Below are 25,868 nucleotides of genomic sequence, written 5' to 3'. Positions count from 1 at the left end.
TCTGAGATTCCCAGCGAATGAATGAGTGATGTTTTATATTCCTCCCTCCTGGCACTGATCATCTTCCAGAGGTAAAGAGTTTTCAAACAAAAGTTGACAATAAAGAAAACTGGAGGGCGCCTGGGTGGCTCAGTTGGTTAAGCGACTGCCTTTGGCTCAGGTCATGATCCTGGAATCCCGGGATCGAGTCCCGCATCGGGCTCCCTGCTCAGCGGGGAGTCTGCTTCTCCCTCTGACCCTCTTCCCTCTCGTGCTCTCTATCTCTCATTCTCTCTCTCTCAAATAATAAAATCTTTAAAATAAAAAAAATAAAAAAAATAAAGAAAACTGGAGCTTCTCAAAAAACTTCCCAAGCAGCCTGGGAAAGGGGTTTTAAAAAAGGTACCACCACCTAGAGAAACAGTTGCATGGGACCACTTCTCGCATTTTCCAGACAGAGATGGCCGCAGGGCGAATTCCCTTCCATTCCCAGAGAGAACATGGCACCTACTGTAGTCATCTTTATTAAGCCACAGGATTCACAGGCATTTGGTGGCTGGTGTCCATGAGGGCAGCTGGCTGACCTCCCTGCCCCCACCCCCCTTGAGCCCCCAGCTGCGCAGTGTCTGGCTGCTCAGCGGCAGACTGGAGCAGGACAGTTCTGGTTGTCTCCTTGAGAGATCGCTTCCTCTTTGGAAATGGCCTCACTCAGGCCCTGCAGATCGTCGAGCAGGACAGAGAGGGATCCTGGGAAAGAAGACCCCAAGGGATAGCAGCCAGACCAGAGAAGGCTGTGGCAGCTCTGGTGCAGAGAACGGGGCTGCCATCAGATAGGGGGGTTATGGGGGGGGTTCTCTGGCCCAAGGCGGGCATGGATGAGAGAGGCTGTGGGCCTCCAAGGGTCACAGAGAACGATGCTCATGCATTAAGAGTGCCTAGAGGAGAGATTCCTAAAGTCCCACACATTTGTCCCTTCCTACATGGACCATACCTTTTATGGACTCCCTGGTGGGGGGCGCTGCTGATGGAGGTGCAGGTGCTGAAGACCCTGGGGCCCGGGGGCTGGACTCCACAGACTTCCCCTTATCCAGCAGGGAAGGAAAAACTGCCAACAGTCGCTGCTGCTTGTAACGGGAGAGGAGACCCTCCTGCTGCAAGGTGGCCTGGGAAGGAGAGAGTTAAACGCCACCTAGCCCAGGCAGAGCCGCCCCTCCTCCTTCTCCCCTCCACTCCCCAGCCAGCTCAAGGGCCCTGGCCTCTGCTCTCCCCTACCAGCATAAAGTTCTTGTCCCTCTCTAGCTCCTGCAGGCGCTGGGTCAGCCGCAGCCCCTCCTCCTTCCGGGCCTCATCTTGCAGGCGCCTGAGCTCCTGGTTCCGCTCCTTCTCCCGGGTGGCTTTGCGCTGCATCTGGCGCAGGGAGACCACTATGTGGAAGCCAGGGCACAGAGGGCACAGGTGTGGGGCAGCCCAGAGGCAGTAAGGCACCATGAGGACAGGACTGGAATCTTGGGCAGGAACACTGGGCCCTGAGCTCTACGGCTCAAGGAAGCCATTTAATGCTCCAGGGCTGTCTCCTCTGTATGGTGGGAGCAGTGGCTGATGCTCTACAACCCTCTGACTCCGTGAACCCAAAGTACCTTCCCCATCCCTGAGCCTTCCTGGAGCCGCTCAGGGGAAATCTGAATATGAACTGGATATTCGATTTTGTGCAATTAATGTTTCCTTAATGTGTGACAATGACACTGAGGTTATATAAGAAAATTTCCTCTACATCGAAGTTATATCCTCTTTGTAGGAGATGCAGCTCGGTGATCATGATGTTTGTAACTTACTTTAAGTGATTCCCCCCAAAAATGCACGTATCAGTGTATATGTATATATGGATAGAGCAAATATGGCCAAAGATTAATAACTGCCGGGTGCCCGGCTGGCTCAGTCAGGGAAGCACATGACTCTTGATCTCGGGGTTGTGGGCTCCAGCCCCACGGTGGGTGTAGAGGTTACTTAAAGAAATAAAATCTTAAAAAGAAATTGGTTAATAACTGTTCCATCTAATCAGAGGAGGTACACAAGTGGGCATTATGTGGCTCTTGTAATCTGTCCGGGTATTTGAACTTTTTCCTAAAAAAACGGGGAGGAGCACCTGGCTGACTCAGTCGGTAGAGCATATGACTTGATCTTAGGTTTGTGCGTTTAAGCCCCATGTTGGGTTTAAATATTACTTAAAAATAAAATCTTAAAAAAAAAAATTGGGGGTAGACACGCACAGCAGAGAACACCATGTAAAGACGGAAACGGAAGGGAGTGATGTGCCTACAAACCAAGGGATGCCACAGATTACCAGCAACCACTGGAAGGGAGGAGAGAATCATCAAACATAGATTGTCTCTCAGAACCTCTAGCAGGCAACCAACCCTGTCAGCATCTTAGTTCAGACTTCTAGCTTCCAGCTTCCAGCACTGTGAGAGAATAAGTTTCTATTGTTTTAGGGGAAAAAAAAAAGAAAGAAAGAAAGAAAAAATCTGGAGGTAATGGTTGGTGTGAGGTTGGGATGGCCGTTGCCTTTGTGGAGGGGAGTGGCTGGGTGGGACTCAGGGGGCTCCAGGGCCGGTCACATGCTGGTGCTGGATATGGGTGCCAGCTACAGGAGTGTGTTCACCGCCTGAGTATTGATCTGTACCGTTTCTTGATAACTTCATTATTTGCAGCTTTAAAACAGCTTTAAAAGAAACCTTGTGTCCACCACTTCCTTCTCTCCGGATGCCCATGCCCATCCCAACAAATCTCACCTGCCTTGCCATGCTCCCTCCGAGCCTCATTCAATCTCCTCTCTGTTTCTAAGAGCTGTTCCCGCAGCCTAGTTTCCACTTCAGCCACCTTCTCTTGCAGAGCTGGGGGGAAGGTGCAGATGGGGTGTGTTTGGGGGAGCGTGGCTTCTCGCCCCCCCCCCCCGCCCCAGCCCTCCACGGTACACCCATTGCCCCTGCTGCACACCTTGCCCGTACATCTCCTGCTGCTGGGTCAGTTCCTGCCGGAGACTGGCAGCCTCCTCCGTGCTCTCCTGCTGGCCCTGGCGAGCGGCTTCCAGCTGCAGCCCCACACCAGCCAGGGACTCCTGGGTCCGCCGCAGCTCCTGCTCCAGCTGCTGGGCGACCTCGCTCAGTTGCTGCCGCTCCGCCTCCCCTGTGAAAAGGTGGCGCTCACAGGCCTCTCGGTGCCCCAGGCCCCAGCTTTCCCCTCCTCTCCATCCCCAGCACACCCAACTCTGGCCCCCGCTCCAGCTCAGTGACTCCAGGACCAGGCGTACCCTGCTCGCGGGCCCGGCCCACCTCCTGCTGGATGATGTGGGCACTCAGCCGCAGTTCTGCATCCAGGCGGTCCCGTTCTTCCCGCAGCTGCTCCAACTCAAGGCTCACATCTGTGGCCGTCAGGGGTGGGGGACAGCTGGGCCGGGGAAGAGAAAGTCGGGAAATCACCCAACCTGATCCCGAAGCCCCCATCCCTCTTCAGTCCTCACTGTTTGGGGTCCCAGCAAACAACACCTAACCCCCTCCCATCCACCTCACAGGGCCCCAAACTTCACCTCTCCTGGCGCAGCCGAGCAAGGGCCAGTTTTCGAGCCATCAGGCCTGGGCGAGAAAAGGCAGAAAGCAACAAGGAGGAGTTCGAGGAGGAGAAAAGGAAAGGGGGGAGTAAGGGGACGGATGCCCAGACTGGTGACAAATAGGCATGAGGATGGATGTGCGGGGCGAGAGCCGGAGGGGCAGGAGTACAGAGTGGCCGTCAGTCGCCCTACCTACCCTGAATGGTGTGGACCCTGCGGATGGCATAACTGATTCGGCTGCTGAGGCAGGGCAGCTGGGCTGTGGCGCGTTCCACTTCAGCCACAGTGCTCTGGAGCCAGGTCTGAAAGCTGGAGGAGGCACAAGGTCACTGACCCTTCAACCCCACCTCGTTCCCTAAAGGACTTGATGTGACTTGTCGGGACAACTCCTTCTATCCTATATTGCTAAGTATGTGGAGAGCAAGGAAGGGAAAATCCTAGCAGGGAAAAGAGAAGCTGAAGCCAAGGGTTGGGGCCAGTCATGTCTGAGCTTTCTCAGCCGATGAAGAAGAAAACCTGAGAGCTTAAGCCCTTTAGTGTTTGTTAGATAAAAATAATCCCGTTACTCATAACAGACAGCACAGTTATGCTTGGTCCCAAAACCTAGGGTAAGCTTCTCATCTGGGTCCTAGCAATCAGTGTCTTCAATAAGAGCAGTAAAAACAAGAACGAACTTCAAGGGGTCATACCTGATCTGGACCCAGAGCGCATAACACAGCAGCATTCAGTACAAACGATTCTGCAGGGGCTAAAACGAGTGCCATAAAGCTGACTCATCTCTAGCTGATTTGGACTTTTCTGCCTGCAGGCCCCTGGACATGTCTCCTGGCTCTGGAAATCTGCTGGTGCTGTATGCCACGTTTGGGTGTATGAACTTAGGTGCATTTTCCTCAAGAACAAAGGGCACAGCTTCCATCAGTTTTCTAAGGAGCCCTTACCCCAAGAAGGCATTACATGGCGGTGTATCTTTTCAAGCAACCTGCAAAGTTTATTTCTCATAATCTATTTTTTGATCACTAATAGGCATCAGAGATCAAAGCTATCCTCTAACAATTTCCCGATGACAGTGAAGGCCAGATCCGTGTGCTTTATCAGCTGGCTGTGCCCAAAGCGGGACCAGCATGGCTTGTAAAAGCTGAGAAGCTTATACAGGCCCTGGGAGGAGGGCCAAGGCAGCATCTCGGGGCAAGGACGGAACTCTCCAGGAGAGTCCAAGTCTGTATCAACTGAAAAACAAGCAGACGACAAAGGCTGACAGCTGTATCCCTAGCAGCACAGCAGAGATCCTTTACCTAAAAATTGAGCAGGTGTTTCCAACACCTCTTGTGGCTCTTACAAACCCATTTTCTGATAAAATCTCCAGGCCATCTAGACACACACAAACCTGACAACAATCTGAGTGTGGGTTGTTTTAAGCCTCGTGGATTTTTTGGCCATCAATCATTAGCAAGAACCATTTCAGTGATGTCCTAGTGCCAAAGTAAAACCCTGTGCACAGTGTACCTTCCTGTTCTCCTGGAAACAGGGGGCACGCACAATGAGTAGAATCTGGGTGGTTCATTACAGCTAGTCTAATTCGGTGCAAAGTGGAAATTTTTCGTAATTTTTTAAGTGAAATTAGTCCTCAAGGTACTAACCCAATAGAAAGTGATGGTGGAGGGGCGCCTGGATGGCTCAGTTGGTTAAGCGTCTGTCTTCGGCTCAGGTCATGATCCCAGAGTCCTGGGATCAAGTCCCACATCAGGCTCCCTGCTCAGTGGGGAGTCTGCTTCTCCCTCACCCTCTCCCTCTGCTCCTCCCCCCCGCTTGTGCTTGCACTCTCCCTCTCTCTCTCAAATAAATAAAATCTTAAAAAAAAAAAGTGATGGTGGGCAAGGACCTATCTGGCACCACAATTTTGCTACACCAATAATTCTTCTGTGATCCGTCCAGAACAGCCTCATGGTAACAGTAAACATCTAGAGTCAGATGACACGCCAGGCACTGTGCTGGAGGCCTACGAGGACTGAGTCAGTATCCCCAGGTCCAAAGCTGAGGAGGGGTGTTACCAGCACAAAGAAGTGTGTGTTCCTCCTCAGACGTCTTTCTAAAGGTCATAAAACAGGTGTCGAGAAGTAAACACCCAGGAAGTGGGTATGAGAGACACAGGCTGGCAAATGATGAAGACGGAAACCGGCATACATTTTAGATAGACCATCTAGTAAACCACAGGTGCACAGCTTTAGAATATAGGTTAAATTTGGTTGGAACGAAACAGGGCGTACCTGCAATATTTTAAAGAAAGAAAGATGGGAGTAGCCACACTCTCCATGCTCGAACGACCCTGAAGGTGGCGATCTTCCCAGGTGAACCCAACTATAGGAGGAAGCGTGGCCTCACCTCCAACCAAACATGCACGCGAGGCCTAACAAGCAACCCTCCTGCAAATGTGGAGCGGGCTGCCCCAGGGAAAAACAAGCACGGGGACTCTTATGGGGCCAGACACCTCTCGCCCTGCACCCTCCAACGGCCAGCTTCCCAGCCCCTCTTGCCTGGGCTCTTAAACACGGTGCCCAGGAAGCCGGGGAAGCAGAAATGCTACTGCGTGCCCCTCCGTCCCAGATACCTGCTCACAGAGTTGGCCACCAGCTTCAGCTGCTCCTCGGCCGTGGCCGCGTGCTGCTGCTTCCGGCGCTGGGTCTCTTGAGCACGGCTCAGCTCCAGCTGCAGGGCCTGGGAGGGATGCAGTGAGGAGAGGGGTCCCCTCGCCGCAGGGGTTGTGGGGGCAAGTGGTGGGAGGGATCCCTGACCCGCCCCCTTAGCCTCCGCCTGGCTCAGCCACAGACCTTGGCGCCCATCCGCTCCACCTCCACCTCTGCGGCTTTGTCCTGTAGGGAGCGGTGCAGGATGGCCTGCTCCTGGCTCTGGGCCACAGCTCTTTCCTGGAGCTCTGCCACCTGGGGGGGGGGGGGGCAGGACAAGGCACAGCTAGAGCGGAAAGCTGCAGGGGGGCTCTGGGGATGGAGGCGCTGGTGCCAAAGTCTCTGAAAGAACATCATGCAGGGAGACAAGCTTGGGTTCCCGAGAAGGGAGTCTGAGTCCAGGTTTCCTTCCAGAAGCATGTTCCATGTGCCCACACCTTGAGGAAGCTCGCTGTGACATACCCACAAAGACTGGCCGCCTCTGCCCATGCCACCCATGCTTGGCCATTTGTCACCTCCTCAGAGAAGCCGTTCCTGAGCATCCTGCCTAAAGCCGGCCCACCCCATGGTCTCTTTCTGTCACACTTTTACACTTTTCTTGAAAACACACATAATTACTTGACATCATCTAAGTGCTTGCTCCAGAATGTAAGCTCCACGACAGCAGTACTTGCCTCTGTCCCGGGCTGTGTTCCCAGCACATGGTAACCACTCAATAAATCTTTGTTGGATAAGTACCATCCCTACGTAAGGAGCCAGGAGCCGGGAGGGGAGAATTCAGGGAGAAAGAGTCAAGTGACCTGTCCCTTCAGCTGCTCCACGCAGCCTCTGTGCTCCAGCTCCTGGGCCTTTAGCTGCACCATGAGGGCAAACACCTTCTCCCGCCAGCGCTTCAGCAGGGACTGGAACTTCCTGGTGAACTCGGGCTCCAGGGCATCTGAAGGCTGAACCTGCGGGGTGGAGGAGGGGTGGCAGTGTGGGCTCCTGGGGGAGCAGAGCAAGGAGGCTTGTTTTGGGCCTTTTTTTCTGTCCGGCCCAAGCAACAAGAGCCACAGCAAAAAGAGGTGTTCACCGAAAAGAAGATCCCAGCAGGTTCTGGCAGCACGCCGACAGCTGGTATCCACAGGAGCCACTGGGGGCGAGGGGCCTACCTTCCTGGTCAGCTCCTCCTCCTGGATGGTGAGGATGTGCGTGAGGCTCTGCACGCGCACCTGCAGCAGCTCCGCTGTGGTGTGCAGGCCGTCCCGGTCCTCCTGCAAGTGCTGCGGGTGGGAGAGGAGGGGACAGCAGTGGCCTCCGTGGGACCTTCACTCAGGCCCACAAGCGGCCTCCGGACGCTGTCCCTTGTCAGCACTGCCTTCTCTCCTGGCCACCCCTCTCCCAGGATCTGATCCCTGAGCCCTCCGACCCCACCTCCAGCCCCCAACCAGATGCACCCTATACTCTCTCACTTGCACAGTTTCTAGAAGCTCCTGTCGCTCCGATTCCCAGGTCTGGCTGTGGACCTCAGGAGGGACTTGCTCCCCCACATATCTCCTTAAATTCTCAACCAAGGTCACCTGTGCCTCTAAGTCTTCTTGGGTCTTGCTAGGGTTGGGGTGGGAACAGGGCAGCCATCAGTGAGGCACCTGGGAGACCCGCGCATCCACCACCTGCCAGGTCCCCTTTTAGCTGCCCACCCCCACTTTACCTCAGCTGCTTCTGTAGCACCTCGGCCTCCCTCTGGGCCACAGCCAGCTCCTTGGCTTCCCCTGCCCTCCTGGTTTCCAGACTACTCAGAGATTTCTCCAAGCCCTCAGCTTTGTTGGTCAAACTGGAAAGAGCCTCCTGGTGAGCCTGTGTCAAGGAGGAGAGCTGTGGAGAGAAGAGAGGGCACAGCAGGGGCCAGCTCACTCCCACATCTGGACTTTCCAAATCTGCTCCTGCTCGGGCCTTGTGCCCGCACTCCCATCTTCTGTAACCTCAGACAACAACCCAGCAAATGGCCCAGCAGCACGTGGCAAAATGGAGACAGAGCTCGCTGCCTCACTGCCCTCCATCCACCTGCCAGTCCATCAGCAGTTCCTGCCGGCTCTCCCCACTAAACAGATCTTCACTTCCGTCTCCACAGCCACCAGACCGGGCAAGCCATCCTCATCTCTGCACCACAGCAACAAACTCCTGACCAGTCCTTAAAAGCCTTCAAGGCAGGGGGACACATGGGGGGCTCAGCCGGTTAAGCGTCTGACTTTGGCTCAGGTCATGATCTTGGGGCCTAAGACAGGCCCCGGGCGCAGCGGGGAGTCTGCCTGTCCCTCTCCCTCTGCCCCTCCTCCCATTTATGCACGCGCTCTCTCTCTCTCTCTCTCTCTAACAAATAGAAGAAAAAAGTTTAAATAAATAAACAAAGCCTTCAGTGGCTTATCCCAGCACTCACAACAAAGCCCAGCTTCTGCCCTCTGCCTGCCAAGCCAGACATGCCTTGGCCTCTGCCACTTCTCTGAGTTCAGCTCCTACCACTTGGCTTCTCCCAACTACTCAGACCTCGGGCGACGTCACCTCCTCAGAAGGCCTCACTGGGCCCTCTACCAGCGGCTCCATCCTACCACCTGTTCCCCGTCCTTTCAGCTCTTACCGTCATCGGGAATGACCTCCTCCACAGCTTAGCGTCTGCCACACTCTGTTCCAAAGGAAGCTCTAGGAACCTTGTCCTTTCCTCACTACGGCTCCAACAGTGGTGAGGATGTGGGGGACACGGCAGGAGTGGAGGGACGGCTGGCCGAAGGAGGAGAGAGGCTGCCCTCTAGCCCTAGCTTCACACCCTGGTCCTTTGAGAATGAAACCACAAAACTGGTCTGTCTATCTATCTATCCATCCATCCATCCATCCATCTATCTACCTAAAGTAAGCTCTACACCCAACATGGGGCTTAAACTCACCGAATGAGCCAGCCAGGAACTCCACGAAACTGGCCTTTTTAGACATAAAATACAAATCTCATCATGTCTTTTCCCCATTTAATACTTTTCAACAGCTGCTCATTGCTCTCAAGGTGAAGTACAAAGTTCCGAACAGGCCCCGAGGCCTCCCCGTGCACACACCATCCAGGGCCCCTCTCACCTCCTCACCCCCCCACACGCTGTGAAGTGTCGCCAGCTCCCATCACCTCCCCACACGCCAGCTCCCCAGCCAAGTCCTATTCGGCTCAAATGATAATTTCTTATCATGAAGCATCTTTCTTTCATAAATCTAAAGGCCATTTATATTTTTCCTTGAACTATCTCCTGTGTCCATTTTCTGGCTAGATTGCTATCGCTCCCTTATCAACTTCTAGGCACACAGTGTATGCTAGGGACATCAGTCTTTTCCTGTGATATGAACTGTAAATATTTTTTATCATCTGTTCTTTAATTTTACTTTTGTCATTTCTAAATTTAGTATCATAACGCCAGTGTATCAATCTTTCCTTTTTAACACCTCTGGATTTTGATTCATAGGTAGAAAAGCCTTCACCAATCTGAGGTTATAAAGGAATTCACCCAAGGGCACCCAGCTGGCTCGGTCAGTAGAGCATACAACTCTTGATCTCGGGGTCATGAGTTCAAGCCCCATGTGGGGGTGTGGAGATTACTTAAAAAAATAAAATCTCGGGCGCCTGGGTGGCTCAGTTGGTTAAGCGACTGCCTTCGGCTCAGGTCATGATCCTGGAGTCCCGGGATCGAGTCCCGCATCGGGCTCCCGCTCAGTGGGGAGTCTGCTTCTCCCTCTGACCCTCTTCCCTCTCGTGCTCTCTATCTCTCATTCTCTCTCTCTCAAATAAATAAATAAAATTTAAAAATAAAATAAAATAAAATAAAATAAAATAAAATAAAATAAAATCTCAGGGGCGCCTCGGTGGCTCAGTCATTAAGCGTCTGCCTTTGGCTCAGGTCATGGTCCCAGGGTCCTGGGATCAAGCCCCACATAAGCCTGCTTCTCCCTCTCCCACTCCCCCTGCTTGTGTTCCCTCTCTGGCTGTGTCTCTCTCTGTCAAATAAATAAAATCTTAAAAAAAATAAAATAAAAGGAATTCACCCATGTTTTCTTCCGGTATCTTTATGCTTTCATTTCCTAACATGTCAACTGACTAACCTAACCCTCCTGTCCATATTAGGGCTCCCTGTCCTCCTCCTGCATGGCATTTCTCCCAATTCCAATTAATTAATTAGGATTAAAATAGGTGTTGAATGTGCATGTCCCCCACTAGGCTGTCAGCTCCGCCCACAAGGACTCAGGCTGAGTTGCCCCCCCAGGGTCCTGGTTCCTATCTCGGAGACGGTAAAGAGTAAGCACTGATAAATGCTTCCTGAAGGAGTCATCTCCCTTCCCCAGTCCACCCTCTCGCATCCTCCTCACCACCCCCACAACGCTCCCACATGAAGTGAGTACCCAGAGGGAAGTAGGAAGACAAAATACTTCCTACTGGAAGGGAAAGGAGGGCTTCAAGTGGTGGGAGCCCACCTGAGTCCTGGGAGAAAAAGTACAACCTTTATTCAAAGACCAAAACACCCAAATCCATCTTTCCAGGTCCTCCCATCTCCAGCCTTCACCAAACATCTCATCACTCCACTGCTCATGGGGCCTTTTCTGTGGAAGCTGCCCTTTCTGGGAAGCTGCTGCCCAGTTCATCCACTGTGAAGCTAAGCCCTTCTCACCCCCACATTCACCTGCTCCTGGTGCAGCCTCTTAACCTCCTCCAGTTCCCGCTGGCTCCCCTCTTCCAGGTTCTTTCGGACAACCTCGGCCCCAGCCAAGGCAGCACGAAGGCCCTCAGCCTCCGCTCGGCCGGCCTTCTCCGCCCGTGCCAGGGCCTCCAGCTCCATGGCCTGGGCCTCCAGCCTCAGCTTCTGCTGCAGCGAGGTCTCCCGCAGGACTCGGACCTCCTCCTCAAGCCGTCGCAGCTCTTGCAGCTGCCGAGAGATCAGCTCAGCCTGCTGGCTCAGGGCATGTGACCCCTCCAGCTCCACAGACCTTCAAAAACAGGTTAGCACAGGTGAGACCTGTCTCTGGTGCTGGGAGGGTGGCGGAGGGCACAACGGGACACAGCAGAAGGAGAGGAGGATCCCTCTGCCATTGTGTGTGAAGACGGTGGGGATGAAGTTGGGCCAGGGGGGTCTCTGCATCTGTATCACCACTGTCATGTATCATGGCCCTACTAAGCATATTAGGTCCACTATCTGGGCTCACAGGACTTAACGGCTAGCTGAGATCATGGAACACGATCTCTGCTGAGCTACATACAGGCAGATGCATTAAACATCAAATGTGCACATCATTAGGCCCCACATTCTAAAATGGAGGGGTTGGAAGACACCCAGAGACTTCTGAATTCTGATTTAAGGGCAAGGAAAAGTTGGAGGCAGTTTCAGAGAAAGAGAGGTCATGGCTTCCAGTATCAATACAGTGAGACCAGATGCTAGTTAAAAGCATTTATTGAGTGTTAGATATCCTGTATGAGGAGTCGACAGCACATCAATAAATTACATAGTCTACTGGTGTCCTGTAAAGTTTAAACCAGCTTATGATAACATGGCTCTTGACATAACTCCCTCACTGAGGCCCAGAACCACTCCTTTTTTCTTTTAAAACGGTGGGGATCTACAGCCTAGAGATACTAGTTGACTGGCCCAAGGATCCTAGTTGGTAGCCAAACTAGCATCAGAGTCTCTGTCTCCTGACACCCACTCCAGGGCTCCCCCTCTTGTCATCATGCCCCTTCCTCTTGGACAGGGTTCAAGGTAGACCCATGTGCAATCCCACTCCAGAGCAAAACAGCAGAATGACATTCCAGTACATTTGGGAAAAGACACACGACGAAACATCAAGAATAAGAATCAGAACTTTTACAGACAAAACATCAACAAATAGCATGGCCAGCTCTAATGGCAAGCACTCCGTCAGAATGAATCCAACACTACCACAGTACAGTCTACACTCCTAGTTTGCACTTCATTATCTTGCTTATTACTGTCAGCTGTTGGTCAATCTACCTCTTCCCTTAGGATTTTTACTTCACTGATATCAGGATCTCATTTATTTTTGTTACCCCCATTCCTAGCATCTAGCCCACTGCCTTAGTACTTATACATTGTAAGTTCCAGTAACTGCTTCCGCAAAAATGCACAAATTAGGGAACTAAAGGCTGAAACGGGGTAAGGAATCTATTTCAGTGAAGAAGGGTCACTGGCAAGCAAGCCTGAGAAAAGAGCAACAATGAATCCCTACCTGCCTCTCCGCCCCGCCTCCGGCCCATTGCCACAAACATCCTGTTCCCACATGATCACTTGAGGTCTCTGGTTGTCTGGCCGCCTCTCTGAGACATCTGGATGGGTTCGGGGTTGGACCAGGGGAATGTCTGAAACCCAGGTGGGAGCCATTCTTGGTACAGTTGGAAGGGGACGAGCTTGGAAGTGGGATGGGGGAATCAGCCCAGTGGAACCTGAGGAAGCACAAGGACAAAGATGGTCAGTTTCCTAAGGAAAGACAATCACCAGTCCCCTTGCCTGGTCCCACTGACCTGAAGGTCGAAACATCTCCACATCATTTGAAGTCTCTAGATTCTGTGTCCAGCCATCTATGTTTCCCTGGACAATAGGAGAAACAAGGACACCCCGGTTCAATTTTCAGGCCACCTTCCAACGAGAAAGCCCCTACAGTAATAAAAGTCATAATCCTTTAGTAACTTCCCAAGAGAAGCAGGAAATACCCAAGGATCTCTTGCTTGACCCAATCTCGTTCCTGATAGAACTACGGCAATAACCATGAGATGAAGGGAATTCACTGAGACAGGCTGAGAGGGAGCTCTTGGGCTTTACTCATACTTTTAGAATTCCGGGCAGAGCCTCTACCCTCCTCCTTAAGTTTCTACAGTCTCTGCAGTTCCTTGTCAGAGGTGAGAAAGGAGGTGTGCGGTGCAGGGGCTGTGCACCCAGTCTCCAGAGTTCTCTCCATGGCCCAGCAAGGCCTTCCGGAAGCCCATCCAGACACCACCACGCCATGACTCCTGGCTCCTTCCCTATTAAAGCACTGGCCCAAGGCCTGGCCCCAGATGAATGTGGCCACATGAAGGGCAGGACACCTCCACAGGTCCCCTGGGAATCCAGGCAGCCTAGACCCGTTGGCAGAAAAGCCAGCTTCCTGACATCTCATCCAAACCCTTCCAGCAACTTTCCTCAGTTTCTCTCTACTATGCCCTCAGCTGTCATTCCTGTCGCCTCCCCTTCTCTCTCCAGAGTCCTAGAGCACAAGAGAGGTCTCTTCAAGGTCTCCCTACCCTCCCACCAGAATTCACCTATTCCCCCCCCATCTGGGATTCCTATCACCCTCCCTCACAAGCTCATCTGCTTTTTTCCCCCGAAGGAAATTATTCTGGTCCCTCACTCCCCCCTCATCTCCCAACTGCCTGCTCGAGCTTCCCTTCACTCTAGCAGGCTCTCACTTCTCCTTCCACCCCACCTCCTCTCCCCCAGAAACCCGAGTCTTCACCCAGCTGGACCTGGGCTCTAAGGCTATTCGGACCACCTCATCTGTTCCTTTACCTGGTCCCTGTACCCCTCGTCCCCTATCAACCCCTGAACCCACCCCCGTACCCCATCTCGGCCCCTTCCCGCCCCCAACCGACTCTTCCCGAATGCCCCTTACCCAGCGCGAGAACCCCCTCTGCCCTCTAGCCACAACCCCTACACCTCGCTCCCAGGTGCGGCCTCCGCCCCTGACCGCGCCTGCGCACAGCGGGCAGCTTGGCGGGCCCCTCTTCCGGTTTCATCCGGGGAGGAGGGAAGAGGTGCACGCAGGCGCAGTAGTGTCTAAAGCCGGGCCCAATTGCGGCGTTGAGGTAAGTCTCCGCGCCCTGGCGGCTCCTCCCAACTCCGGGAACCCGGGAAAACTTGTGAACTAATCAGAAAAAGCGGAAGGCGGGAGGTCAGAGACACTCCCAGAGCGCCGCCCAATGGAGCGGAGGGGGATAAATGAGCTGGCCAATCAGGAGTGGGAAGGGGGTCGGGTTCGCTCTGCGCGGAGTTCGGACCCGGGAATTCCGAAGGCGGGGCGGGCGCTGCCCGCGCACGGAGACCGCGCCCCTCTCGATCCCGGCTTCCTCGCTGTCAAACAGCCGCGGTAGCGCCAGCTGAGGCCCAAGCTGGAGGGGTCCCGGGGCCACCGCACCCTCTGGCACTGCCTGGAGAGGAGACTACTTGGAGACTGAACCGCGGTAGATCGGAAACGGGGCTCGCAGGGGAGGGAAAAGGCTGGGTTTGCCTTGCGTGATCTCGGGGAGCTCTTTCCCCTGTTTTTTTCCCACCTGGAGAAGCTGGGAAGTCAGGGTTTAGATCTGCTTTGTCAGAGAACGTAGGGACCATTTTCACTGCCTTTTGGGGGATGACAGTGGATTCCTTTCCCACTGGGGTTAAAGATAACTAGTTATGAGTGAGGGATTGGCCCGAAGGGCGAGGCGTGAGCGAGCAGGAGGGTTACTCTGTTTGGATAAGTGAGTCTGACAGGAAGCTTTTCTCCAAATTACACTGAGGCGACAAGTTAGTATTGTACAGAAGCAGAAATCCCTATACACACATCTAGTTTGCATTTCCCTGGAAGCTGCCTAATATATTGTTGCCTTGCACAGATTGAGTCTCCCTGAATACTTTGTGGCCTGAGGATCCGGTTCAACTAAAGTGCCATAGGACGTGTTCGTTTTTGCACTGCACCTGGGACCTTCCCTGAATTTTTCAGTTGCAAAACTGCTTGACAGACAGTTTTGTTTGCAGCGCATGCCTAGGCTCCTTGCACTCTGAATTTGCACTGCTCAGGCCTGGGTTCTCATCTGAGCTTTGCCACTGAACCCTGGTGAAAACTCAGGCCTGTGCTCAAAGTTGAAATTGCACAAAGCACAGCTCAAATTTGCGTCAGACAGAAAGTGAACTCAGGCCAGCGTGCATGGCTCAGGTGTGGGAAAGGTGATGGACTCCTGAAGTGGAAGAGGTGGTGCAGAGGGGGCACCGCCCATGCTGCCCTGCTTCCAGCTGCTGCGCATAGGGGGAGGCAGGGGTGGTGATCTCTACACCTTCCACCCCCCTAGCGGGGCTGGCTGCACCTACCGCTTGGGCCGTAGGGCCGACCTGTGTGATGTGGCTCTGCAGCCCCAGCGGGAGCCTGGCCTCATCTCTGGAGTCCATGCAGAGCTGCACGCAGAGCGCCGGGGTGATGACTGGAGGGTCAGCCTGGAGGACCATAGCAGCCAAGGTGAGCGGTGAGCAAGGAGGCCTTGCGCCTGGGCAGTTGCAGTTCTGGGCTGGAGTAAATTAAGGGGCTCCACAGGGACCCTGCCTGCCTCCCAAACTCCCTGTCAGGTTGGATGGACAGTTGTAGTCCAGACCTGCATCTTCCCACTAAAGGTGTGCAGTGTTGGAAGCTGTCTGTGGGGCTGACCCCTGATGGTCCCTGCCTAGCTGGAACCATCTAAACAAGGGCTTTGAGGTAGATCCAGGGCCTGGGCCATCATCAGGAAAGCATCACAGTGGGGGTATTCTGGAGCCATTGGGGGCCAAGCTCAGATGACTCAGTTTCCAAATTTGCTGACGCACCTTGTTCTTGTCTGAAGGCAGTTATGATATGTTGGATTATGGGTGTTGTTTTTTTTTTTATTTGAGAAAGAGAGTGAGCGAGAGAGAAAAGGGGCAGGGGGAGGAGGAGGGAGTGGGAGAAGCAGACTCCCCGCTGAGCAGGAAGCCTGATGTGGGCCGGTTCCCGGAACTCTAGGATCATGACCTCAGCCCAAGGCAGACGCTTAACCGACTGAGCCATCGAGGTGCCCCTTGGATTATGTTTTAATGATCAAGGCATATGTCTTACTCCCTGACTTGCAGGCATTTGCAGTCAGCCTCAGAAGGCCTGGGTTTGCCACTGTCCCCAGGTGAAACCTCAGGCCTGTCCCTTCACCTCTCTGGGTCTCAATTTCCTCATAGGTAAAATGTAAGGCTTTGTAAAGTTTGTTTTGGGAATGTTGTGGAGATTAAATAATTAGAGTAGCCCACATTCGTTTAGTGCCTACTGAATGAGCCAGATACTGTTTTAAGTGCATTGAATGTAGGTGAGCACTAATATCATTCCCATTTTATAGACTAGGCAAATGAGGCACAAGGTTAACTTGTCCAGGTAACATAGCTGGTAAGGGTGGGGCCAAGATCTCAACCCAGATAGTCTAAGGTATGCCAATAACTGTTTCTGCACTGGAGCTGGGTCAGAGTGTGTCTGAGAATGGGACCTCAGCAATGAGGGAAGGAGTCCATTCCTCCCATGTGCCCTGTGGGAGGGCATAAAAAATAAACTTGTTCCCAAATCACAAGGAGCTTAATATCTGATACCACCTGCTCAGGGACTTCAAAGTGAGAATTTGATGACAGGTGTCACGTTCTCATGTTTCCCTAGAAAATCAAAGGAGGCCAGATTTCTTCACTCCTGACTGGTCATTTCTGTTTTTGTCATTCTCTGTATCTGTCTGGTGCCCTGCCATCAACAGGGACTCTGGTCAATAATGTCCGACTCCCAAGGGGTCACAGGCTGGAGTTGAGTGATGGGGACCTTGTGACTTTTGGCCCTGAAGGGCCCCCAGGAACCAGCCCTTCGGAGTTCTACTTCATGTTTCAGCAAGTCCGAGTCAAACCTCAAGATTTTGCGGCCATTACCATCCCGAGGTCTAGTGGTGAAGAGGGAACCAGGGCTGGCTTCCGGCCTATGCTGCCCCCCCAGGGGGCCCCACAGCGCCCCCTCAGCACCCTTTCCCCTGCCCCGAAAGCCACATTGATCCTCAATTCCATCGGTAGTCTCAGCAAGCTCAGACCTCTGCCCCTCACCTTCTCCAGGGGTGGGGGTGAGCCACAGAGCCTGCCTGTTCCCACTCCTCCTAGGGAGGTGGGGACCACCCCTTCTGCCCCACCCCCAAGAAATCGGAGGAAATCGGCTCACCGAGTGTTGGCAGAGCTGGATGATGAGGGCGAGACTCCTGAGGGCCCCCCACCAGTCTTTATGGAGCCCAGGAAGAAACTCCGTGTAGAGACAACCCCACGGACACCTGGTGGGTAAGTGGAGAGATTTCTCAATTTTTAACTCCTTTTTGATTCCTTTTTAGAGCCCCAGGCTGGGAGGTGGCCCTCTGCTCTGGGGATAGGAATGGGAATGGGACTGGGAAGTGGACAGAGCTGGAACAGATTTGGATTGGCAAAACCTGGGTTAATTCTACTCTTGTGTTTCACCACTAGTCTAGTGAGTCTATCGAGGTTCACTCTAGAATTATCCAGGGCAAAGTTCTAGGCTTCTTCAGGTTTGCAGTGACCTGGTTTTTGTGTCACTTTCTTCAGAAATCGACGTGGACGTCCTCGGAAGCACCCAGTGAGCACTCCCAGGGCTCCCCCTGCAGTTGGGGGTGGGGAGCCCTGTGCAGCCCCTTGTTGCTACCTACCCGAAGAAGAAACAGTTGCCTGGGTTCAGTGTGATGGTTGTGACGTCTGGTTCCATGTGGCCTGTGTTGGCTATAACATCCAGGCTGCCAGGGAGTCTGACTTCCAGTGCCCAGGGTGTCGTGTAGGCATCCAGACCTAAGGCCCCCCACCAGGGCACCAGAAGACAGAGAACTGGCACCTCCAGGCCACAGGTGGACACAGTGGGGCTCCAATGGACCTCCTAAGAAATGCCCCCTTTTTCCCTTGCCTCCCTGGGGGGGGAATGACTATAGGGGAAGTGTCCATAGCTATGGATATTGACTCAAGGCCTGGAAGGCCCTCATGGCCAAGGTGACAGAAGAGATGGTTTCCTGCCAAAGATACTGCTGCCTCCGGGAAGTTGCCAGCAAGCTGGGAATTCCGTTACAAGCTATAGTTCCTTGTCATAGGCACTAGAATGTCTGTGGTCAGAGCACACATCAATTGCAGAGGCTGTGCCTGGGCGGATAGAAGCCTCAGTCTAGGAACAAACAAGTGCTTAATGATCTTGGATGGCATCACTAAGGCACTCTGGGAAAACCTAAGGCATGGCCTCAAAACTTTTACATTGTGGCTAAACCACTGCCACTGGCCGTGATCATGACCTTGTTTTTTAGAGCTTTGCTTCTATTTCCAAATAAAGAACAAGCAGCTTCATTCACTCCTAGGTATTCTTTTTCCAGGCCTGGTACTCCTTGCTTTCTGGTTATGGTCTGGAAAGCTTAATTGACTCTTAGGGGAAGAGATGAGCAAAGCACAGAGGAGCATGAACCTGCTCACTTGATACAGAATGGGCTGGAGGTGGGAGACTGGAGAAAAGGTAATTAAGGTTCCTAGTTTAAAGGAAAAACAGATCCACGGCCATTAAAATAAAGTAGATGGAGTTTGGTCAAGTTCATAAGGATGGCAGAACCTCTGGAAAAGGTACTACCAGGAGAAAAGAGACTGGTACACCAGCTAGAGCAGATGCTCACCTGGTCTAGTGTGGATCAGCCTTGTACAGTACACGGACTCTCTTCTGTGAGCCTTACACCAAGCCAACAGTGTCAAAACGGTATTTCTGTACCTCTCATTAGGAAAGCCTTATCCTGACCTATTGCTATCTTTAGGTCCATTGCCTTTTATCCCTACTTGACTTACCGACCCAAGTGCCCGCCCCATCAAGGACAAGGGCCCCAATTAAGTAATAGCAGAACCAGGACAAAAACATGGGTGTTTGTTGAGTCACTCATGGACAGAGTAGGCCAAACCCTTAAGTGGAAACCAAATGGACTTTGGTATCAACAAAGCACAAGATGGAGTTTCTAAGTTGGGACAATATGCAGAAGCATAGCATCTAAAGATGATTCCTTAGTATAAAGCCATTAAGGACACTTCCAGAGTTGAGTGGGGAAAGCACAAAGTCCGCTCCTTAATAGGGAATGGGCTATAAAAATAAGGTATTCCAGGGGCGCCTGGGTGGCTCAGTTGAGTGACTCTTGGTTTCAGCTCAGGTTGTGATCTCAGGGGCCTCGGATGGAGCCATGCCTGGGGTCTGCTTCTCTTTCTCTGCCCCACCCCACCCCTCTCCGCTCATATTCTCTCTCCTAAATAAAATCTTTAAAAAATAAAATAAAAATAAGGCACTCCACTTAAATTTCCCCAAAATTCGAAGTCACAGGCTCCGAGGGAACTAGCTCACACCTATAGGGGCCTTCTACAAATCAGTGGGTTCCAATACCGGCTCTCTCTCTGACATTGTATGACTGAGCAGTTTAAATGGCACCTTGGTTTCAGGGTCACTGGGTTCTAAGAGCTATTAATATCTAACTATTGGGTATCCCCATCCCCTCTTCAGTAACCAAAGGAGGACAAACCAAAGACAAAAGTATCTACCTACTGTGTCCCAGGCTTCTTTATTTAAGAAAGTGATGTGGGGATTAAAAACAAGAGCATCCTTGAACTTCACCTTCCCTCCAATCAGTCCCCCCAAACTCCCTGCCCCCACACCCTTTGTGTTCCCAAATCCTTTCCTAGTGAATGAAGAACTTAATCCCAAAGCCCTGGTACAAACCCCAGGTTCTCTTTCCCTCGCTCTCCCCCTTCCTTGGGCCTCCACTCCTGGGAAGGGCCGGCATCTCAGTTTGAATGCATGGGAGAGCCCAGAGTGGTGACAGACACAGAGGGAAAGCCTTCACCCTCAGGGAAAGGGACTGAGGAGTACAGCGTGGTGAAGTGAGGGCCCCCATAGCCTGGGGTACCAAAATGGGGCCCTGGTGCCAGAGGAAAGGACACTGGTGCCCCTGAGAAAGGGGCCCCAGCAGCCTCAAAATCCTCTCGTTGTGAATAGTCACTGCTTGATCGTTTGCCCTTCTGCCGACGATTGCAGAACCACACTCGGACCACCTGGGATGGAAGACACAACGTAGAGTGACACTTGATCCTAAGCTCCGGGAAGTGAGGCTGGCTTTGCTTAGTCATTTGGCCCAAAGCCGACAGATCTAGAGCGGTTGGAGGGCAAGAGGCAGAGCGAGGGAAAGGGCGGCGGTGACCGGGAAGGAGGGGGGCACAGAGGGACGGGGCACTCACGTCCTTCTCAAGGCCGAGCTGCTGGGCAATGTGGCTGATCTGCTGCAGGGTGGGCTTCGGGCACTGCAGGAACATGTTCTCCAGGTTGCCCCTCACACGGTTCTCGATACTCGTTCGCTTTCTCTTTCGGGCCTGCACGAGGGTCTCTGCTTTGCATATCTGGTGAGGTAGGGAGGGAGGGAGTGGCAAGGGAGGAAAATGGAATGGCAGGCTTTGAACGTGCTGGGCACCATGAGGGTAGTGACTCAAGAGCAAATTGCTAAGGGGGCACTGCCCGGAGGGGTCACCCGCACCAGATGGTGTGAGAAAGAAGAATCCTGGAAGGGTGGGTCTAGACAGACGGTTCCGGAGAATCCTGAGGAATTCTACTCCATCCCATTGAGGTAAGAGTATGGCCCCCAGGAAGGAGAGCAGCAAACCAGGGAAGGAAGGGTCGACAACTGGGCTAAGACTTGGCAGATCCCTGAGCCTCCCTCCCCACCCTCACCTCCTGTAGATTTTCGTTGTTGTCGGCTTCCTCCACCCACTTCTGCAGCAGGGGCCGCAGCTTACACATGTTCTTGAAACTGAGCTGCAGAGCCTCAAAACGGCAGATGGTCGTTTGGCTGAACACCTTCCCTGCGGAGGCCAGGTGAAGGAGAAGCAAGGTGAGGCAGAAGGCAATCCCTTCATGACCCCAAGACCCAGGGCCTCCTCATTGTTTCCTGCCTTCCCAAGATCCCACACCGGGATCCCACTTCCTCCCAGAGGGAACTCAAGGTCCAAGTATGTTTTCCCCCTCCCTCTCTACCCTCTTTCATATGGGGGGGTGGGTGAAGCCTGCCCCTGAAACACCCTTCCCTTGCTCCCCTGGTGGGAAGAAAAGCCCCAAGTCCAGGCATGTTCTTCCAGGGGAGATGTGGTCCCTGTGTTCTGTGGGGCAGGACATGGTGAGGGAGACCCACCAAAGAGAACCCCCAGGGTGAGCCCCACATCGGCCTGGGTATATCCCAGGGTGATCCTCTTCTGCTTAAGGAGCTTGGCAAATTGTTCCAGGTCTTTCTGCAGAGCTTTGATGTCTTGGGACTGCAGTCAAAAAGGCAGAGGACATGTAAGAACACGAACGCATCAGCTGTCAACCCCCCTTCCCATCTGGGCCCCAAGGAATGGTCTGTGGGAGTATCTGCACCCAGACTGCCCACCAAATATGGAGTAATAACCTATCTACCAAAGTCATTCACCCCAGAAAGCAACACATCCAGCAGATGCAAAGCACCACGCATGCACAGACGGAAAGGCAGGCCCTGCCTCCACGAGAATGAACACCTGTCAGCTTATGAAGGGAGCTGCTGCCTCTTTGCTCATTAATACTTACAAAAGATTTCTAACTCAAATATTACCCCAATTTGGGGCAGTTCTGAGACCAGAAAAGTAAAGGGCACCATGCCTCTAATTCTCATTTCCATATACTCTCCCCCAGTTTGCTTCCAGAGGATGACACGGCATGTATACGCAAACACACTAGAAAACAGATGTCCAAAAAGGGATGAATTAAGTGAAGGGTATACAGTTGGTGCTCATTTTTAAAATTGGGTTATTCCTTATTTTTACTGTATCTTTTTGCAACACATAGGCATTCTCCTTGATTAATTCAACAGATGTATTGCCCTTTCTATAAGCCAGCAGCTATGCAAACTGGACAGAAAGCCCTGGCTTCAGGGGGCTTCCATTCTAACAGGGAGAGACAATTATCCAGTACGTTACTATGTTAGAAGCACTATGGACAAAAGCGAAGCAGGGTGGAGGACTACAGAGTACAGCAGTGGAGGGCATGATGGGGATGGGGAGAGTTTTAAGTAAGATAGAGAAAGTGATGCTTGAGCAAAGGGTGGAAAGGGCCCGCGGTGGGTGGAACAGGGTGAAAAGACTGAGGAGGGAAGGGATGAGGTGAGGAGCTCACGAAGTCAGGGGGCGCAGGGCAGGTATCTTGTGGATGCTGCAGTGCATGAGACGGGGAGCTGCTGGATGGATGTGTGGAGTAAAATGATCCGATTTTAAAATGTTCACTCCAGGGGCGCCTGGGTGGCCCAGTCGTTAAGCGTCTGCCTTTGGCTCAGGTCATGATCCCAGGGTCCTGGGATCGAGCCCCGCATCGGGCTCCTGGCTCAGCAGGAAGCCTGCTTCTCCCTCTCCCACTCCCCCTGCTTGTGTTCCCTCTCGCTGTGTCTCTGTCAAATAAATAAAATCTTAAAAAAAAAAGTTCACTCCTGTCGACGTGTTTACAACAGACTAAGGAGGCAACTGCAGTCCGCCCACCCCACCCCCCATAGACGGGGCGGCTGGGACCAGGGCGGTAGTGATTGCTTCAGGGTGTATTTCCAAGACCAAGATAGCTGGGTTTCCAAAAGATGGGATGTAGAATGTGAAAGCAATGAGGATGACTGGTTGGGGCCTTGAGCAACTGGGTGATGGTCGGGGTGGAGCAGTTCATGAGCCATCCCAGCTGGAGACAAAAAAATGTGGTAGTCCTGTCTACAAGGGCGGATGAGAGGAAGGGAGGAAGGAAAGGTAGAACAGAGGGTGATGGACTTAGCCCTGGGGCACTCCCATGAGGGCGGGTGGCCAAAGGGACCAGAAAAGCAGCGAAACCTATGTGCAGTCCTGGAAGCTTTGAGGGAAGGATTCCAAGGGTGGTCGATCACACCAAATTCCATAGGCCAACTTCGGCTCAGTCAAGGCTTCAGAACGCTAAATGTCCTTCGCTCCCCATCATGGCTTGTCCAAATCCTACTTACAGGATTTGAAATAAGGTAACCCCAGCTCAGATCCTAACTTCATCATTTGGTAGTTAGGACCCGTGAAATAGGCTGATAATACCTCCCTGGGAGATTTTGTGCCGGTTAATGAGATAATGATGTAGGCACTGAGCACACAGCCAGGCACTTAGGAAATGGACCACAATTGGCAGCCATTATCATTCAAGGCTCAGTCGCCTCCTACAAAGTCTAGGGCCACTGGGTCAGCTGAAGCGCTCGCACCTCCTTCTGTGAGGTCTAAGGGCTTAGTACTTGATCTCTAATTGCTTACACTTGTCTCTTTGGAGGACTGGAAGACACATCCATAAGAGTTCTTTGGCAGGGCTGAACGCAGAAGTCTCTCAGTGCCTCAGCAGACCCTATGTTTGGGGAATGGCCTGGAGAGGAGTTCTTCCACCACTTTGGTTTTTGTCTTGTCCACAACTTACGGAATTAAGGCTGAAATCGGTAAAGTTCTCTACAAGTGGGGGCCAGGGTGTGCACTTTGCATAATGGTGACTCACTAGCCCCAAGGCAGAGGTCAAGGGAAGACAAGCCCTAAACTTGACGGGAGGTAAACCCAAACCCACATGTCCGCACACACAGCCCAAACAGGAGCTTCTATCAGAAATCAGTCCCACCCTAGACTTTCAGGAACAATAACCCTGGGATAAGCACTGTTTTTACCCTCAGGCCACACTCAACCCTAAGGCCAAGATCCTGAACCTGGTGGTAAGGATCAAATTTTCAAGAAGGGCTAAGGGTGGGAGAAGGGGCTCAAACCCAAAGCTGGGTCTGGTGCTGGGCTGGTATTAAGTGAGGGATCGGACCTGGCTCAGGCCAGGCCTAAAAGTGGAAAGCAGCTACTTGACAAGGGCCAGGCGGGAAGAAGGCCACCATGGGGCAGCTTCCGACTCCCCCCAGGGCTGCCCCAGGCCTCACCTGCCCGTTCTCTCAGAATTCCGGCTTCTGGTTCCCACCTTGCCCTTGCTCTCAAGCCACACAGTCCTCTCTGCCCGGCGCGCCGCCCCAGCCTGCTCCCCTCTTGCGTTCCAGGCCTAGGCAGCTGTAGGCAACCACCTCCCCCTCCCGTGGCCGCCCCCTGCCAAGCCCGGCCACCTCCCCCGCCAGCCCCATTTCAGCTCACTCGCCTCCTCGGGGTTTTGCTCCAGCTTCTCCTTGTCCGGCTTCACAGCCGCAGGTGGGGCAGCGCAGGGCTCAGGGGAGGCCCCCTCGGAGTTGCTCTCCACCCCGGCTCCCCGCTCGCCCTCCGGCTGAGAGGTCTCCAGGCCGCCTTGGGGCACCAGCCCCACTCCAACCTGAGGTCCACAGTAGGCCATCCCTCCGCAGAAGTCGTAGGGCGGGGGGCACGGGGGAATCCCCCACACCTCCGCGCCCGGCCCAACCCCCGGCCCGATTCCCGACCCGCCGGGAGGGCCTGGGAAGCTCAGCCAGGTCCGAGGGTCAACCCAGCCGGGCTCCGGCCCTCCCGGCCCATCGCCTCCACCGCCCGGCGGGGGCGAGAAGGCCAAGTCGGAAGACAGGTGTCCCGCCATGGGGAACGGAGGCGCCCCAAGCCGGGGGCCTGGAAAAATGAGGGCTCTCCAAAGAACTGCTCAACACCTCTCTCCCTCCCCAATCCCACCCACTAGCCTTGACCTCTGGCCCCGCCCCCTGGATGGGTGGAGGAGAGGGCGGTCGGGGTGGGAGAAACTGAGGCGAAGGGTGTTTGCCGGTTGGTGGCGGTGGTCCGTCGCCAGGGCGGAAAGCCGGGGACCTCCAGCTGGGTGCCTCTCCAGGCCCTAGACTCTTGATGCAGGCCCCCCCATTCGGACCTTCACTTCCAACTCCCAACAGGCTGCCCACCCTTCTCTGGGGCTCTGCACACCTTAGAACTGTCTGGGGTCGCTTGGACACCTCCTCCCCGATGTTCAGGAGCCCAGGTGCTTGACCCCTCTCCAAAGACCCTGGGCCCATCTCCTGACTGGGACCTCGCCACCCTCTCAGCCCCGAAACATTTCTGAGTGTGCATGTCCCAGGACTGCTGTAGCTACCCCTCAATTCCTTAACAACCACCCTCTGCTGTCCTCCCTCATTCCCAATCCCTTCCCCCACTCCCCCACCGGGACTTTGGCATTCCCATCCCAATTACTGGCCAGGTTCAGTTACCCCAAAGCCACAGATGCCCTGTGCCCATCAGCCCAGCTCTCTGACTTCCACCCCATCTCCAAGGGCTGACTGCCAGACAAGGCCTCTCTTCCAGGCCTTAAGTCTTTTGCTCCAGAGCCCTTTACCTACCAGACCCAGGGTCTGACCTCCCCTTCCCCTTCTAAGGGCCAGACTCTGGACTGACTGGGCCCGCGTTCTCTAACCTTTGTCTGGCCGCAGGGATCAGACACATCTACCCCACAGGCCCCCCACTGGGAGACCCCCACCTCAGCTTCCTTGTCCCCCATCAGCGACCCAAACATCTGGCCCTATCGTTGGCTGTTCCTCCCCAGCCCAGGCCTCCAGCCCTAGGCCCTGGGTGGGGAAAGCCAAAGCAGAGAGCTGGGCAGAAAAACATATCTGACTTCAGGTTCAAAGAAGCTCGGAAGGGACTGGGGGAAGGGGACCGGACAATGGCCTTGGCTGGACAATCCCAGTCCCCAGAGGGGGCAGCTCTAACCCTAAACAAGTGCTCAACCCTTGAATGGGCCTGGATGGCTCCCCTGGGGACTGCTTCCTGCCCCCCAACCCCCAGCCCCAATCCCCCACACAGAATCCCGCTCAG

The 25,868-nt window shown here is 53.6% G+C and overlaps 3 protein-coding genes across 11 annotated transcripts; 1 reads left to right on the top strand and 2 right to left on the bottom strand.

Annotated features, from left to right (window-relative positions):
• Positions 1 to 336: 336 nt before the first annotated feature.
• On the bottom strand, positions 337 to 14,060 carry CCHCR1 (coiled-coil alpha-helical rod protein 1). 8 transcript variants are annotated; one of them, XM_073877470.1, is made up of 18 exons: positions 13,104 to 13,769; positions 12,800 to 12,866; positions 12,508 to 12,721; positions 10,950 to 11,253; positions 7,955 to 8,118; positions 7,716 to 7,851; positions 7,416 to 7,526; positions 7,065 to 7,214; positions 6,409 to 6,519; positions 6,189 to 6,295; positions 3,780 to 3,892; positions 3,563 to 3,608; positions 3,287 to 3,423; positions 2,974 to 3,162; positions 2,769 to 2,870; positions 1,252 to 1,403; positions 971 to 1,100; positions 337 to 726 (listed from the first exon to the last, which is right to left on the bottom strand). In XM_073877470.1, the coding sequence occupies exons 1-18, from the start codon at positions 13,344 to 13,346 to the stop codon at positions 614 to 616; spliced, it is 2,589 nt and encodes an 862-aa protein (XP_073733571.1). In that variant the 5' UTR covers positions 13,347 to 13,769; the 3' UTR covers positions 337 to 613. The 8 variants fall into 8 exon arrangements, 6 of the variants coding, with proteins under 6 accessions (XP_073733571.1, XP_025746707.1, XP_025746708.1 ...); XM_025890922.2 differs by having other exon boundaries at positions 338 to 726; positions 971 to 1,142; positions 13,104 to 13,768; XM_025890923.2 differs by lacking the exon at positions 13,104 to 13,769 and adding an exon at positions 13,924 to 14,060 and having other exon boundaries at positions 341 to 726; positions 971 to 1,142.
• A 37-nt stretch (positions 14,061 to 14,097) lies between these two features.
• Positions 14,098 to 18,414, top strand: TCF19 (transcription factor 19). Of its 2 annotated transcripts, none has more exons than XM_025890926.2 (4): positions 14,098 to 14,116; positions 14,903 to 15,519; positions 16,796 to 17,354; positions 17,634 to 18,414. In XM_025890926.2, the coding sequence occupies exons 2-4, from the start codon at positions 15,282 to 15,284 to the stop codon at positions 17,872 to 17,874; spliced, it is 1,038 nt and encodes a 345-aa protein (XP_025746711.1). In that variant the 5' UTR covers positions 14,098 to 14,116; positions 14,903 to 15,281; the 3' UTR covers positions 17,875 to 18,414. The 2 variants fall into 2 exon arrangements, with proteins under 2 accessions (XP_025746711.1, XP_025746710.1); XM_025890925.2 differs by lacking the exon at positions 14,098 to 14,116 and adding an exon at positions 14,233 to 14,491.
• Positions 18,415 to 19,645: 1,231 nt separating this feature from the next.
• Positions 19,646 to 24,651, bottom strand: POU5F1 (POU class 5 homeobox 1). The gene is made up of 5 exons (XM_025891110.2): positions 24,247 to 24,651; positions 21,266 to 21,386; positions 20,809 to 20,939; positions 20,322 to 20,480; positions 19,646 to 20,138 (listed from the first exon to the last, which is right to left on the bottom strand). The coding sequence occupies exons 1-5, from the start codon at positions 24,649 to 24,651 to the stop codon at positions 19,872 to 19,874; spliced, it is 1,083 nt and encodes a 360-aa protein (XP_025746895.1). The 3' UTR covers positions 19,646 to 19,871.
• Positions 24,652 to 25,868: the final 1,217 nt, after the last annotated feature.

This window comes from Callorhinus ursinus, unplaced genomic scaffold (genome assembly GCF_003265705.2).
Source record: "Callorhinus ursinus isolate GAN/ISIS: 27379988/994484 unplaced genomic scaffold, GSC_fseal_2.0 scaffold26, whole genome shotgun sequence".
Taxonomy (NCBI): domain Eukaryota; kingdom Metazoa; phylum Chordata; class Mammalia; order Carnivora; family Otariidae; genus Callorhinus; species Callorhinus ursinus.
Note: the sequence above shows the minus strand (reverse complement) of the source record. Positions and strands in the feature narration are given on the sequence as shown.

Excerpts from the sequence above, each read along its gene's own strand:
- CCHCR1 (XM_025890922.2), bottom strand. The coding sequence starts at position 13,346 with ATGTGGCCACATTCATCTGGGGCCAGGCCTTGGGCCAGTGCTTTAATA. Across the intron at positions 12,867-13,103 it reads CTCTGCCCGGAATTCTAAAA|GGAAACATAGATGGCTGGAC; the intron begins GTATGAGTAAAG and ends CCTATTGTCCAG. Across the intron at positions 8,119-10,949 it reads AGAGGCTGCACCAGGAGCAG|CTCTCCTCCTTGACACAGGC; the intron begins GTGAATGTGGGG and ends TTCTCTCCACAG.
- TCF19 (XM_025890926.2), top strand. The coding sequence starts at position 15,282 with ATGCTGCCCTGCTTCCAGCTGCTGCGCATAGGGGGAGGCAGGGGTGGT. Across the intron at positions 15,520-16,795 it reads GGAGGACCATAGCAGCCAAG|GGACTCTGGTCAATAATGTC; the intron begins GTGAGCGGTGAG and ends TGCCATCAACAG. Across the intron at positions 17,355-17,633 it reads ACCCCACGGACACCTGGTGG|AAATCGACGTGGACGTCCTC; the intron begins GTAAGTGGAGAG and ends CACTTTCTTCAG.
- POU5F1 (XM_025891110.2), bottom strand. The coding sequence starts at position 24,651 with ATGGCGGGACACCTGTCTTCCGACTTGGCCTTCTCGCCCCCGCCGGGC. Across the intron at positions 20,940-21,265 it reads CACCCTGGGGGTTCTCTTTG|GGAAGGTGTTCAGCCAAACG; the intron begins GTGGGTCTCCCT and ends TGGCCTCCGCAG. Across the intron at positions 20,139-20,321 it reads AGCTCGGCCTTGAGAAGGAC|GTGGTCCGAGTGTGGTTCTG; the intron begins GTGAGTGCCCCG and ends CTTCCATCCCAG.